The sequence below is a fragment of the Eubalaena glacialis genome, chromosome 11, assembly GCF_028564815.1.
Source record: "Eubalaena glacialis isolate mEubGla1 chromosome 11, mEubGla1.1.hap2.+ XY, whole genome shotgun sequence".
In the NCBI taxonomy this organism is placed as follows: Eukaryota; Metazoa; Chordata; class Mammalia; order Artiodactyla; family Balaenidae; genus Eubalaena; species Eubalaena glacialis.
In genome coordinates this window covers 25662554-25675751 of record NC_083726.1, presented here as the reverse complement: position 1 = coordinate 25675751, position 13198 = coordinate 25662554, and the positions used below count along the sequence as shown (strand labels likewise).

Here is a 13198-nt window from a genome sequence, read left to right as displayed (position 1 = left end):
GTATGATAATCTCTAGGTCCATCCATGCTGCTGCAAATGGCATTATTTCATTCCTTTCTATGGCTGAGTGGTATTCCATTGTATATATGTACCACATCTTCTTTATCCAGTCATCTGTCAATGGACATTTAGGTTGTTTCCATGTCTTGGCTACTGTGAATAGTGCTGGAATGAACATTGGGGTGTGTGTATCTTTTCGAATTACGGTTTTCTCTGGATTTATGCCCAGGAGTAGGATTGCTGTATCATATGGTAACTCTATTTTTAGTTTTTTGAGGAACCTCCATACTGTTTTCCATTGTGGCTACACCAATTTACCTTCCTATCAACTGTGTTGGAGGGTTCCTTTTTCTCCTCATCCTCTTCAGCATTTGTTACTTGTAGACTTTTTAATGATGGCCATTATGACCACTGTGAGGTGGTACCTCATTGTAGTTTTGATTTGCATTTCTCTAAGAATTAGAGATGTTGAGCATCTTTTCATATGCCTGTTGGCTATCTGTATGTCTTTTTTTTGTTTTGTTTTTTGTTTTGTTTTTTTTAGGCTGCGCCATGCAGCATGTGGGATCTTAGCTCCCTGACCAAGGATCGAACCCGTGCCCCCTGCATTGGGAACGCAGAGTCTTAACCACTGGACCGCCAGGGAAGTCCCCATCTGTATGTCTTCTTTGGAGAAATGTCTCTTTAGATCTGCCCATTTTTCAATTGTGTTGTTTTTTTGTTATTGACTTATTCGAGCTGTTTGTATTTTTTGGAAATTCAGCCCTTGTCAGTTACATCATTTGCAAATATTTTCTCCAAGTCTGTAGGCTGTCTTTTCGTCTTGTCTATTGTTTCCTTTGGCTGTACAAAAGCTTGTAAGTTTGCCTATGTCCAATTTGTTTATTTTTTGCTTTTATTTCTACTGCCTTGGGAGATTGACTTAAGAAAAATTGGTACATAAATCCGGTTTTTAATATCAACCAAGTTAGTTTCAACCAAGTGTAAGTATAAATATAAAAAATACTCCCAATTATAATTGTAAGATGACTGTAAAAATATAAAAGCACCCCAATTTCAGAGACGTTAAAATGGGGGAAGAACAGTGCCTTAGAATGAAGAAAAAAGGACACTTAGAAAATAATTTATTGTTTACCCCTAACATTGGTTTACTTCTTTTCAACTAATTTCTTGGTTTCTGTAACGACAAGTTAGAGAAATGTTTCAGCCAGAGGTCACTGTGTCCTGGCACCCAGGTAGAGATAATCCTTGATCGACAGATTACTTACTTTTAAAATGTGATCATACTTAGAAATCATCAACTGATCAGGATTAGCCCCACTGAGGTCCTGCCAGGCACAAGTAGGTTTCAGTGGGGCAAGGACACTTGATGAGGAGAAGACGGTGCCTGGCCTCACCTTTTCACCGACTGTATCTCCATACTCGCCTTCTTCAGCTCTGCTGTCATTTGGAGTTTGTTTATAGTTTCTTGTGCTGCACTGAAAAGAAACAGATTTGTTAGTTTGTTTTGTATTGGGCTGTGTTCTGAGAAACTAAAAAGAAGAAAGAAGGAGGGAAAAAGGCGATCTGGCCAGAGTGAAAAAACGAACATTTTAAGAGCGTCTACAGATCTCTGGTCGTTTTCTCGAAGGAACTCTTCAAAGGCCATTGCGTCTTCTTCGAGCTTTTTTTCTGCTTTCATGAGTTGTCTTTCCTTCATTGTTGCATGTTTTTCAAACTTTTGAATTGTGTTTCTTTTGGTTGACAGAGCATACTAGGAATATTGAAAACAGAAGTGCATCAAGAACATGATTCCACATTTCTAGCACATTTCAACGGTCTCACAACAAAGGGAAAAATAACTGGCCTGGTCTGTGATCACTTGTATTAGAAATAATAGTATGCCCAATCTTGGGGCTACGGCCTTCACTGCATGTAGGGATTTTATTTTCAGGATAGTTACAACGGAGACTCATGCCTTTCTTTCACTTTTACAAAGAGGCTCAATGTTGTTCCAAAATGGTCCCGCAGATCAAAATAGCTATGTATCCCCTCAGGCTCTATCCTAAAAAAAAGGGGGGAGGGTTCCATATCCCTCCAAAGAGCAAGTCTACTTAGTATTATTCAGTGTCCCTCCAATACTTTCTGGGCCTTGGGAAATTGGGCTGTCCCGATTGTGGCTGTAGCCACAAAAGCTTTCCTGTAGGAAGTACCGTGGGAGAGTCAGGTTCCAGTGATTCCTCCAAGGGGGTGGGGGGGGGTGTTTAACCAGCCTCAGAGCACCCTGTTTAGATCCCCAAATACAACTTTGATAGCTAGCTGCTTTTTTTTTTTTTTTTTTTAGTACATAATATAAGAATCCACTTGGGTTTTTAATGCCATTCATGAAAAATAAAGTATAAACAAAGCCACATATATTATAATATAAATGGATTAGAATATGGAAATGAGATAACTTTAAAGAAACAACAACCAAAAGTTAGATACTCCAAGTTTACAACCCCAAAATATTTCATTTATTACTTTGTTTGCCAAGTAGTTACTGAGTGTCTCGTGTGTGCCAGGTCTGTTTTAAGTGGTACTGATAGAGCAGTGACCAAAACAAAAAGCATTGCTTTTACGAAGTATTCACTCTAGTAGAGCAGGGTGTCTACTAAAGGAGAATAAGTGGTCCAGTGGGCAAGGGCAGGGGGTTAGCCCAGGAAAGCCTCACTGATATGGTGAAAATTAAACAGAGACTGGAAGGAAGTAGGACGCAAAGCATGCAGATATCTGAGGGAGAAATGTTCCTCCCAGAAGGAAAAGCCTCCTGTGCAAAAGTTCTGAGGAAAGAGCATGATTGGTGTGTCCCAGGAACAGCAAGGAGGCCAGTGTGGCTGGAGCAGAGTGATGGAGCAGAGAGTGGTAGGAATGAGGTCAGAGAGCGAGTGAGCTGGGGACCAGAAAAGTCACCAGAGGTCTTCAGCAAAGGAGGGGCAGGTGTGGAGAACAGACTGACTACAGAGAGCAAAAGTGGGAGCAGGAGACCAGTGTTCACAAGTTCTAACAATAATTCACACAAGAGCTACTGGCAACACGGACTACAGTGGCAGCAGAGGAGGTCATGAAAAGTAGTGTGATTATAGATATATTTGGAAAAAAATATATTCCAAAGGATATTTGGGTGTGGGCTGTAAGAAGGAGGAGTTGAGGATAACTCCAATATTTTTGGCATAAACAACTGGAAAAATGGAATTGCTGTTTACAGAGATAGGGAGCACTGCCTGAGATTCAGATCTGCAGGGGCAGGGAAGGGTATAGCAGGGGCAGCTTTGGAAATGCGAAGTTTGAGATGCCTATGGAGCATCTAAGTAGAGATGTTAAGAACTACGATTACAGTTGTTTAATCTGGAGTTGCGTTTGTGAGTCTGGAGTTTAGGAAAGAAGATCAGGCTAGAGAAGTAAACTTGGAAGCTGTTAACAGGGCAGTGGAATTTAAAGCCTCCAGCCTGGAGGAGGGTAGATAGAGCGTGGGGTGAGGTGTGAGCCCTGTGCATTCCAGCATTTGGAGATCAGGGTGAAGAGGAACAAGAAAATTATGAAGGCGTGAGCTGCCAGTGCCATGGAAGAACCAAGACATAGAGAGGCCTGGAAACCAGCTGAAGAAACTGTTTCAAGGGAGGGTGATCACCTGGGCCAACACCTGCTGGAAGTGAGTAGAAGGAAGACTGTGAAATGACCATTTGAATTTGGCAATAGAAGTGGTGTTGCATCTCACACCGGTCAGAATGGCCATCATCAAAAAATCTAGAAACAATAAATGCTGGAGAGGGTGTGGAGAAAAGGGAACACTCTTGCACTGTTGGTGGGAATGTAAATTGATACAGCCACTATGGAGAACAGTATGGAGGTTCCTTAAAAAACTAAAAATAGAACTACCATATGACCCAGCAATCCCACTACTGGGCATATACCCTGAGAAAACCATAATTCAGAAAGAGTCATGTACCAAAATATTCATTGCAGCTCTGTTTACAATAGCCAGGACATGGAAGCAACCTAGGTGTCCATCATCGGATGAATGGATAAAGAAGATGTGGCACATATATACAATGGAATATTACTCAGCCATAAAAAGAAATGAAATGGAGGTGTTTGTAATGAGGTGGATGGAGTTAGAGTCTGTCATACAGAGTGAAGTAAGTCAGAAAGAGAAAAACAAATACAGTATGCTAACACATATATATGGAATCTAAGGGAAAAAAAAAAAAAAAAAAAAAGAGGTCATGAAGAACCTAGTGGCAAGATGGGAATAAAGACACAGACCTACTAGAGAATGGACTTGAGGATATGGGGAGGGGGAGGGGTGAGATGTGACAGGGTGAGAGAGTGTCATGGACATATATACACTACCAAATGTAAAATAGATAACTAGTGGGAAGCAGCCGCATAGCACAGGGAGATCAGCTCGGTGCTTTGCGACCACCTAGAGGGGTGGGATAGGGAGGGTGGGAGGGAGGGAGATGCAAGAGGGAAGAGATATGGCAACATATGTATATGTGTAACTGATTCACTTTGTTGTAAAGCAGAAGCTAGCACACCATTGTAAAGCAATTATACTTCAATAAAGATGTTTAAAAAAAAAAAAAAAAAAAAAAAAAAGTGGTGTTGGTGGAATGATGAGAACAAAAGCCCCAATTGAAGTGGGTTTAGAAGAGGCTAGATCTTCAAGGTAGGAAAGGCAATGTATCTGGGGCATGAAATGGAAAAATAAAATGTCCAGGTGAAAATTTGGCAGGTATATGTAGGAATTCTTCTATTCGGCTAATGGGAGAAAGAAATTATTTTAACTACCTCGAGCATAAATCTGTCTCTCTGGTCATTAATAAATTCATGGACAGTCCTTTTTGTGTCTGCACCTTTAAAGAAAATTGAAATAGACTTAGGTTTGGTTCATTATCCCTCAAAGATGTTGTATAAAATAAAAGGTATGTAATTAAATTATTGCATACAGTATGTATCTGACTTAAAAAAAATACCTTCAGATAAACCTTTTCCTAACCACTGAAAAATTACTTTAATAATATTAGCTACCATTTATTTTATGCCCATATTCCAGGAACTTCACTAGACTTTTTAAATATATAATTTAATTCTATTAATAACCCCAGTAAGGTTCTTATTACTATCCCCATCCTGTATGTGAGGTCCTGAAGCTCAGAGATGTCAAGATGCTTGCCCAAGACTGCACAGCTAACAAGTGGCAGAAAGGTATAGTCACTGGTACCACTGTGTTGCCCAGCAATTGCCTCTTTTTCATACAATTACAGTGCAGAATATGCACCTCCAAGAGCTTCTAAATAAGTTGACATGGCTTCCTTCTTCTACATTAATTATTGAATTCAAAGTCCTTTCCTAAGTGATTTTCTTGTTCTCTGAAGATTTTTTTTTTTTCCCCACAATTTGGGAAAGTACATGGATTTTGGGAGCCAAAAAAATTTTTTTTTTTTTTTAGTTACCACAGCAAATGCTGGGCACTCCATGTGTGTTCATCCTTCCTTCCTTTTAATTTTCAATTTAAAAATTTGGACAAGACACATTTGGGGGAAGATTTTATGACTCCATCATCGTACCATTAACCACTTTAACCTCATTAGCTTCAAACTGCTATCAAAAAAAAACAAACAAACAAAAAAAAAAAACAAAAAAACCCAAAACTGCTATCAATCTCATTTATAGACACTTCTTGATCTGATGAGTAAGAAACGCCCATGACATTTTGATGACCAGATTGCCCTCATTCATAGAGCAATAATGAATAGCTTGTAGTATTTTAACAGGTTGCCTTCAAAGAACATTAAAACAGGTTATGTTTTTTTCAACAACAGGCAAACTTGCTTAATTCTATGAGCTTCCCGATTCTGGACATAAGAGTTTTACGGCCTGGACAGTCAAGGCTCCTCTTTAGAAAGTTTCTGTATTTCTACATCTGAAATGAGATGAGTGTAAAAGGTAGAACTGAGTGTAAAAGGCCAGAGCTAATAGCTCTAATACTGTATCATTTTGGCCGTGACCTTCTTCCTTAGAGCCACGAAAATGAGTCACAGTCTATTTCTTTTTTTTTTTTTTTTCCCTGGCTGCACTTCGCGGCCACTGAACTTCCCTGACCAGGGATGGAACCTGCGCCCCCTGCAGTGGAAGCATGGAGTCTTAACCACTGGACCACCAGGGAAGCCCAAGTCTATTTCTTGGAAAAGGTATGTTTTCTTATTTAAAATAGATTTCCTCCCAACTCTCAACCCCCATTTACAAAGACCCCCTATCATATTATGAGACTGCATACTTTGTTTTTCTCACCTCCAGAAAAGCCCCCAAACCTAACATTAACAGTAAATATTCAAAACAATATTCTCAATCAAACAGTAATTTAGCCTTACCTTCTGTTAATCTGAGAATAAGAGTGGGATCTAGCCCCAGTTTTTCAGTTGAGGTACCACCGTTGTCAGCGAAGATTCCTATTTGGCCCAGGTGTGAACGATTCTTCATTCGGGATGAAAAAGTAGACTTTTGGTAGATTTTCATGCTGTGGTTCATAAATTTTTCCTGCCCAAGTGAAAAAGTTTAACAGAATTTCTAATATACAAAAATAATGTGTTAAAATAGTGATTGTATATAAAATTATCATCTGCAACAAGCCCTTTTCTCATTACTAATTCGTTAAACAAGCAACTTCAAGTTCTTTTGTCTGAAGGATTGTGCCAGTTTTCAATTCCTTCTCATATGAAGCTGAGCACAAAGATAGGAACATTCAACCTTGATTAAACATAAACTTCACGAACAGGAGACTGGAAAGTGTTCTGGTTTTATTTTCACGATCTCGTCTTGCTCAAAATGCAGGTCTCTTGGAGATTCCACCGATTTGAAAGGATTGGTTCTGTGGAACTGAAAACTTGAGAGCAAATGGACCTTCCCAGTAGACATTAAAAAAAATCAGGCTTCCCATTTCTTGAATCTTTTCTCAATATCGGATACTTTCAAACTATAGAACACATGCAGAAAACCATCACCTCACAGCTGAATTGGTTAGTAAGCATTTCTAGATTTTTTCCCCTCATTCTAATTAGGATTTAAAAAATTTTTTGTAATCAACCTTTACTTCTAGTAATAAGCAAAGCAAACCTCATGAAATCCAAACCATGGATCTGCTTCTGTACTTGTATGACCCTGAGAGTGAGTGCCTTACTTGCCACACCTTCGTCCCAGCCCACCGATCTTGTCTTTATTTAAAATTTTGATATTTTGTTCATCATGGATTTTTTTGCATTAATTTTAATTTCTTACAATAGTGAATTAAAATGTTGCTTATTCTGATTGCTGAGTTTTTGCCTCCCCCGTAAATTTTGCACCCAAGGCAAGTACCTCACTTGCCTCACCCTAATCCTTGTCCAGATTTTTATATATATTTTTTGTATCATTCAAATTTCTCAATGAGCTTATGTAATTTTTACAATGAAAAAAATATCAATGATGTTTTCATTTGAGGTAAAAAGTATATTCAGGAGTTTATATAAAAGGATGTGCTCACAACAGGAACAATGGGACAAAACATCCTATCTCAGGCTGCCCGTTTAAATTTTTTTTGTTTTAATTAATTAATTTATTGATTTTTGGCCGTGTTGGGTCTTCGTTGCTGCATGCGGGCTTTCTCTTATTGCGGTGAGCGGGGCCTACTCGTCGTTTCGGTGCGCGGGCTTCTCGTTGCGGTGGCTTCTCTTGTTGCAGAGCACGGGCTCTAGGTGCGCGGGCTTCAGTAGTTGTGGCACATGGGCTCAGTAGTTGTGGCTCGCGGGCTCTAGAGCGTAGGCTCAGTAGTTGTGGCGCACGGGCTTAGTTGCTCCACGGCATGTGGGATCTTCCCGGACCAGGGTTCGAACCCGTGTCCCCTGCATTGGCAGGCGGATTCTTAACCACTGTGCCACCAGGGAAGTCCTGCCCGTTTAAATATTGACATAAGCCTCCGTAATCTCAATGAGTCACGTTTAAGACCCAAATGTTCCAGCAGCACTGTAGCAGGTGATCAGGAATGCAGACTTTGGAGTGGACAAATCTGATTTTGAATCTTGATTTGGTACTTACAGATGTGTAAGCAAGTTCATTTAACATTCAAACTATATTTGTGCCTACTGTGTGTCAGGCACGGTTCTGGGTGCTGGAGAGGGCAATTTTTTTTTAAAAGAACAACAACAAAAAAAGACAAAACCATTGTTTTCATGGAGCCTACATTTTAATCCCTTAGCATCTCTGAGCCTCAGTTTCCTTTCATAAAATGGGAATAACAGTTCCACCTCTTAAGGCTTTCATGAGGATTCAGTGAGGTTTACATAAACAACCAAGCAGGATGCCTAGAATACAGGATGAATTCAGTATGTGGGAGCTACCAGGTGCTAATAATTACTAATTAGCCTGTGATTTTACTTCTAGTGACTATAAACACAAAGATGAACGGGAGAAAAAGAAACTATGTTAAAGTGTCTAAAAGAGAAAATATGAATAAAAACCTACAACATTGATACTATACTTTTCCAGATTACTGAAGTTTTTTCACAGGCATTAGGTTCATTCTGACAGGTAGAAAAGAAAGGTTGGTGAAAAATTGATAACAATCTGTTGGGTTGATGTATTTGGAACTTGGATGGCTAATACTAAAGATTTGTAGGAGATTTTCTTAAATTTATGCTCAGCACTCATCCCCACCCTTAAGATTCTGCTCACCTCTTTCTTGTCACATTTCCCCCCTCTTCAATCCTTCTATCTATTTAAATTTACTCCCTTCCTCATCCCTACTCTCATTCCCTTTATCCTAAAAGTCTATCTGCAATAAACATCTTTATTCATGGGTTCTGGCACTTTTTCACTCATAGAAAAACTAGAAGTTCTCATTCCTCTAAGCCAACTGCTAATGGCAGACGTCTGCTCTTACTCCATCTCTTGGGTAATTCATAGTACACGTAAAGAGAATCAGTAGTCCCTAGAAGTTGTTATACTTCTATATTTCCATATGTATTAATCCCCCTATTGATTAATGAAGGGTTGGTGATGAACATAAAGGAGAAGAAGAGAACCAGCTATGCTTAGGAAGGGATTATAAAGTTCCCGAACTAAACCAATATGGTGTATCAACCAGGAAAAATAAGTAGAAGCTGGTGAATGTCTTTGTTGTGCAAAATAAAAATAGCAGAATGACTAAACAAAGGCTCTGCACCCAAATGAGAGGGAAAATGTTGTTGGATTGCACAGCAAATGCGTGCAAATTCACATCTAAAATACATGTACAAATCCAACTTCTGATGGATGAAAAAGATAAAGAGCTCAGAAAACCAGGGATTGAAAATGGTGGTGTGTGATTGCAAGCCATCAGTTTTAGAGGCAGCACAGGCTTGTGATTAAGAGCATGGACTCTCATTATGCTCCGTCATCCTCCCCCCTCAATTTCCCCACCTTTCAAAAGACATGGTAAGAATAGCACCTACCTTGTGGGATTGTTAGGGGAGTTAGCATATGTCCTGCCCTTTGGACAGCATCAGGAGCACAGTAAGTGTTATATAAGTGTCAGCTCATGGAGAAAGCACTCTAAGGAGGGAAGATACTTGGTGTGTTTGAGAAACAGCAAGGAAACTAGTGGAGCTTAAGCACAGTGAACGAAGGGGAGTGACAGCCAAGGTCAAAGAGACAACAAGGGCCCTGTAGGTCATTTACTTAGTGGAATAAAGATCATTAAATGAATCACTCTGACTGCTGAGCTGAGAAGAGACTATAGAAGAGGTTGAGGGTCAAATCGGGAGACCTGTTGGGAGGTTACAGCCATTGAGAGGCAAGAGCTTATGGGGTCTCTTGGGATAGTAGTGGAAGTGGTGAGAGGCGGTCAAATTCTAGATATATTTGGAAAGTAGAGACTACATGACTGGCTGATGGTTTGGATGTGGGGTATGAGATAAAGAGCCCAGGAAATAAAGAATGGAGTTGCCATCAACAGAGACAGAGAAGGCTGTCTCTGGGGGAAGGGGTGGGTGGGAAGAGCAAAGTTTCAGTTTAGAACATGGTAAGTTTGAGATATCTATCAATATTAGACATCTAAGGGGATGTGGGTATAAAATATACTGTTCTTCCAAGTGAACACCATGCTGGTTGGTTTAATTCTTGCATTATTCTAACATTATGCAATCACACATGGTCACTACATTATATAAAAGGCTGAGTCAGGTCCTTTGATGCGTGTCATCGTAGGGGCAGCATGAATGGCACTGTGGAAAGACCCTGGCCTTTGGGAACAGGCAGGTTTGAATCCTGCCTCTGACTCCACCCAGCTCTTTCTCTTAGGCCTACCCGAGTAAACTCAGCACACCTTAGCTGCTGCTTCTATCAAGTATGGATACTAATACCTTTCTTACAGCCTTGTTGCAATTTCCAAGCACAGATAATGTATGGGAAGTGCCTACTCATGATAGACTGATAGGAAAATAATTGCTTATACTTTCTTCAGAGTAGATATCCAGATCTGTCCTCTTTCTGGTCCACTTTGTCTTGTGAATAACCACAGCACTTGAAAAGAATAGGAGAGGTAACTGACAACTAGCTTTCCTAAGGAACCCTGAATTAAAGTTATTGAAACCCGGTCCTTTGAGAGGAACTGACCACCAATATCCGTACAAATTTGGGGAATCTGACTCACCTTAGGGCTGATTCTTATTATTCCAGTCTTTGTGGAAGTGGAGAAAGAGGAATGGGGTTTTATAGTGTCCAAACCTAAAGTCCTAGACCAATTCTAAATGAATTCACAATAACAATATCTAGCACATGTTATCTGAAGCAGTTTGTGTTTGATTTTCTCGACAACTCTCTCTACAATTCAGTGAAAATGGATTTGCAGATTCTCTCATTAGGAGATAGAAAGCTCTGTTTGTCCCCCACATGCAAATGAAGATTTAGACAGATTCTCTCAGACTCAATGCCTTTCAAGTTTTTCCCACCTCATTCCGGCCCACTTGGACAAATACTAGGAGAAAGGGCTGTGAACTGTGTCCTGGGATAGTGCGTGGAGACCAGCACTAGCAATTTTTTATTTACAGGAAAGCCGGGGGCCACTAGGTCCTTGGCCTGCTCCGTGACCCGCCTCTTTTCATTAGGTCAGAAGCAGAGCATGATGGTGAGGAAATTACCTTCAGCTTGACCTTTAAGGACCTGCTGGCGTCAAGCTAGCTATTTGGTATGGACTTTTCTGTTGACATTTCTGACTGCACCTTTTGCAAACTGAAAATATTACTGGAGTTCAAGAGGAAGGAAGAGTAGGGGAAAGAAATCAGCCAATTTGAGTCCCATGATGTGAAAAGTACTTTGTAAACCAAGGAGTGCTACAGGGATGCTGGTTACTTCTGAGGAAAAAAGTGTTATCCTCACCCCTCTATAATTATTTAACAATGACCAGAGGAGAGAAGTCCACTCTTAACCTTCTTGCTTCTACAAACCTCTTGTTTGCAGGGGCTTTTTGGGGAATGTTGTCTATCTGGACTGTAATTGGATACACTCAGTTCACCCACAGATATAAATTCCCATGAATAAAAAGTATGATTTCTTTTAGACTTACCAAGAGCTTGTAAGCTTTAAGAACATGGTATATTCTTTGAAGGACTATTGGTTGAAATCAAATCTTTAACTTAATTGACCAGCAAGACAAATAGCAGGATTAAAATAAACTAATAGTAATAATAATAATAATAATACTTCTTTAGAGCTAGGCACTGGGCTGAGTGATTTACATTTCATCTTATTTAAAGCTCAAACAAGTCCATAAAGTAGAATCAATTATCCCCATGATATGGATGAGGAAAATAAGGCTTAGAGAAATTAATTGCCCAAGGTCAAATAGCTCATAAGTTACAGAAGTGTGATTACGACAAGTTTACTGAACCCCAAAGCCTTCTATGTTCCTATAATTTCACCCCATGCTTAGTTTATACCTCTAATTGCAAAATCTGCAAATATGCCTATAATTGCAAAATGTAGCAGATTCAAGTCTTTAGCAGAAGTTTTATAAACAAAATGTTAATATTTCTCTATGAATTAGTGACTTTATGTGTTTCTATTTTCCACTGTTTGTTTGTTTATTTATTTATTTATGGCTGTGTTGGGTCTTCGTCTCTGTGCGAGGGCTTTCTCTAGTTGCAGCGAGCGGGGGCCACTCTTCATTGCGGTGCGCGGGCCTCTCACTATCGTGGCCTCTCTTGTTGCGGAGCACAGGCTCCAGACGCGCAGGCTCGGTAATGTGGCTCACGGGCCTAGTTGCTCCGCGGCATGTGGGATCTTCCCAGACCAGGGCTCGAACCCGTGTCTCCTGCATTAGCAGGCAGATTCTCAACCACTGCGCCACCAGGGAAGCCCCAATTTTCCACTTTTCTATGGGTTGGCCAAAAAGTTCCGTTTGGATTTTATACTTCTCTTATAGTATTATTTCTCTGTATATATTATACCTTTCTTTTTAAAACTGTGAAAGACTCACATCTCTTTCTGATTGTGTGTCTGAGCTGTGAGTAATCTATGAATTTTTTTCCCCTTTAGGGTCTCTTTTATTCACATTATCTATTTAATTCTCCCCCCCTCTTCTTTTTTCTTCTCTCTTTCCTACCTGTCTGATCTGTCTCTTTCATGGCCATAATATGAAGCTTAAGTATATTCGTATTTATTGTGTTCATTTAAAGGAGATTTTGCTTTCTGTTCTTCGTTTTTAAATGGCTTTATAGCGACAAAAAAATGGACTTTTATATTTTGTGGGTTTGCTGGCCGCAGCTTTCTTTTATCATATGTTATTTGCGTCCATAAAGTGTCTTCCTTTTGATTGTAAAGTTTTTGCTGGGCAGGGAAAGGGCCTTCCTATCTTTGAATGTCCTACAAGGCCTAACACAGAGCTTCTAATAAAAGTGTATAAACAAAATAAAATATTTGAGAAACTCCAAACCCAGTGCCTGCCAGTGTATTCACAGCAACTGACAGGCAGGCAGAGATGTGGCTAAGAATTACAGACCATCTTCCTTAAACAAACTTAATTTGGTCTCCAATCTTGGTGAGGGCAGGTGCCACCGGATACAGTTGCGGTGGGCGACACTGAGCTGAAACCAGTCTTACCTCGACGAGTTTGCATTCACGAGCCGTTCCAACCTATCCTTCAGGAAGGCGTTAGGGGAAGATG

The 13198-nt window shown here is 40.0% G+C and overlaps 1 protein-coding gene across 1 annotated transcript in view; it reads right to left on the bottom strand.

Annotated features, from left to right (window-relative positions):
* The window catches only part of CCDC38 (coiled-coil domain containing 38), a 43477-nt gene that overhangs the window by 29507 nt on the left and 772 nt on the right, over positions 1-13198 (bottom strand). Inside the window, exons 2-5 of the mRNA XM_061206638.1 lie at positions 6396-6561; positions 4813-4877; positions 1590-1753; positions 1398-1478 (exon numbers count right to left, since the gene is read on the bottom strand). Of these exons, the coding sequence (XP_061062621.1) occupies positions 1398-1478; positions 1590-1753; positions 4813-4877; positions 6396-6561 (476 nt within the window). The remainder of the gene's footprint in view (positions 1-1397; positions 1479-1589; positions 1754-4812; positions 4878-6395; positions 6562-13198) is intronic.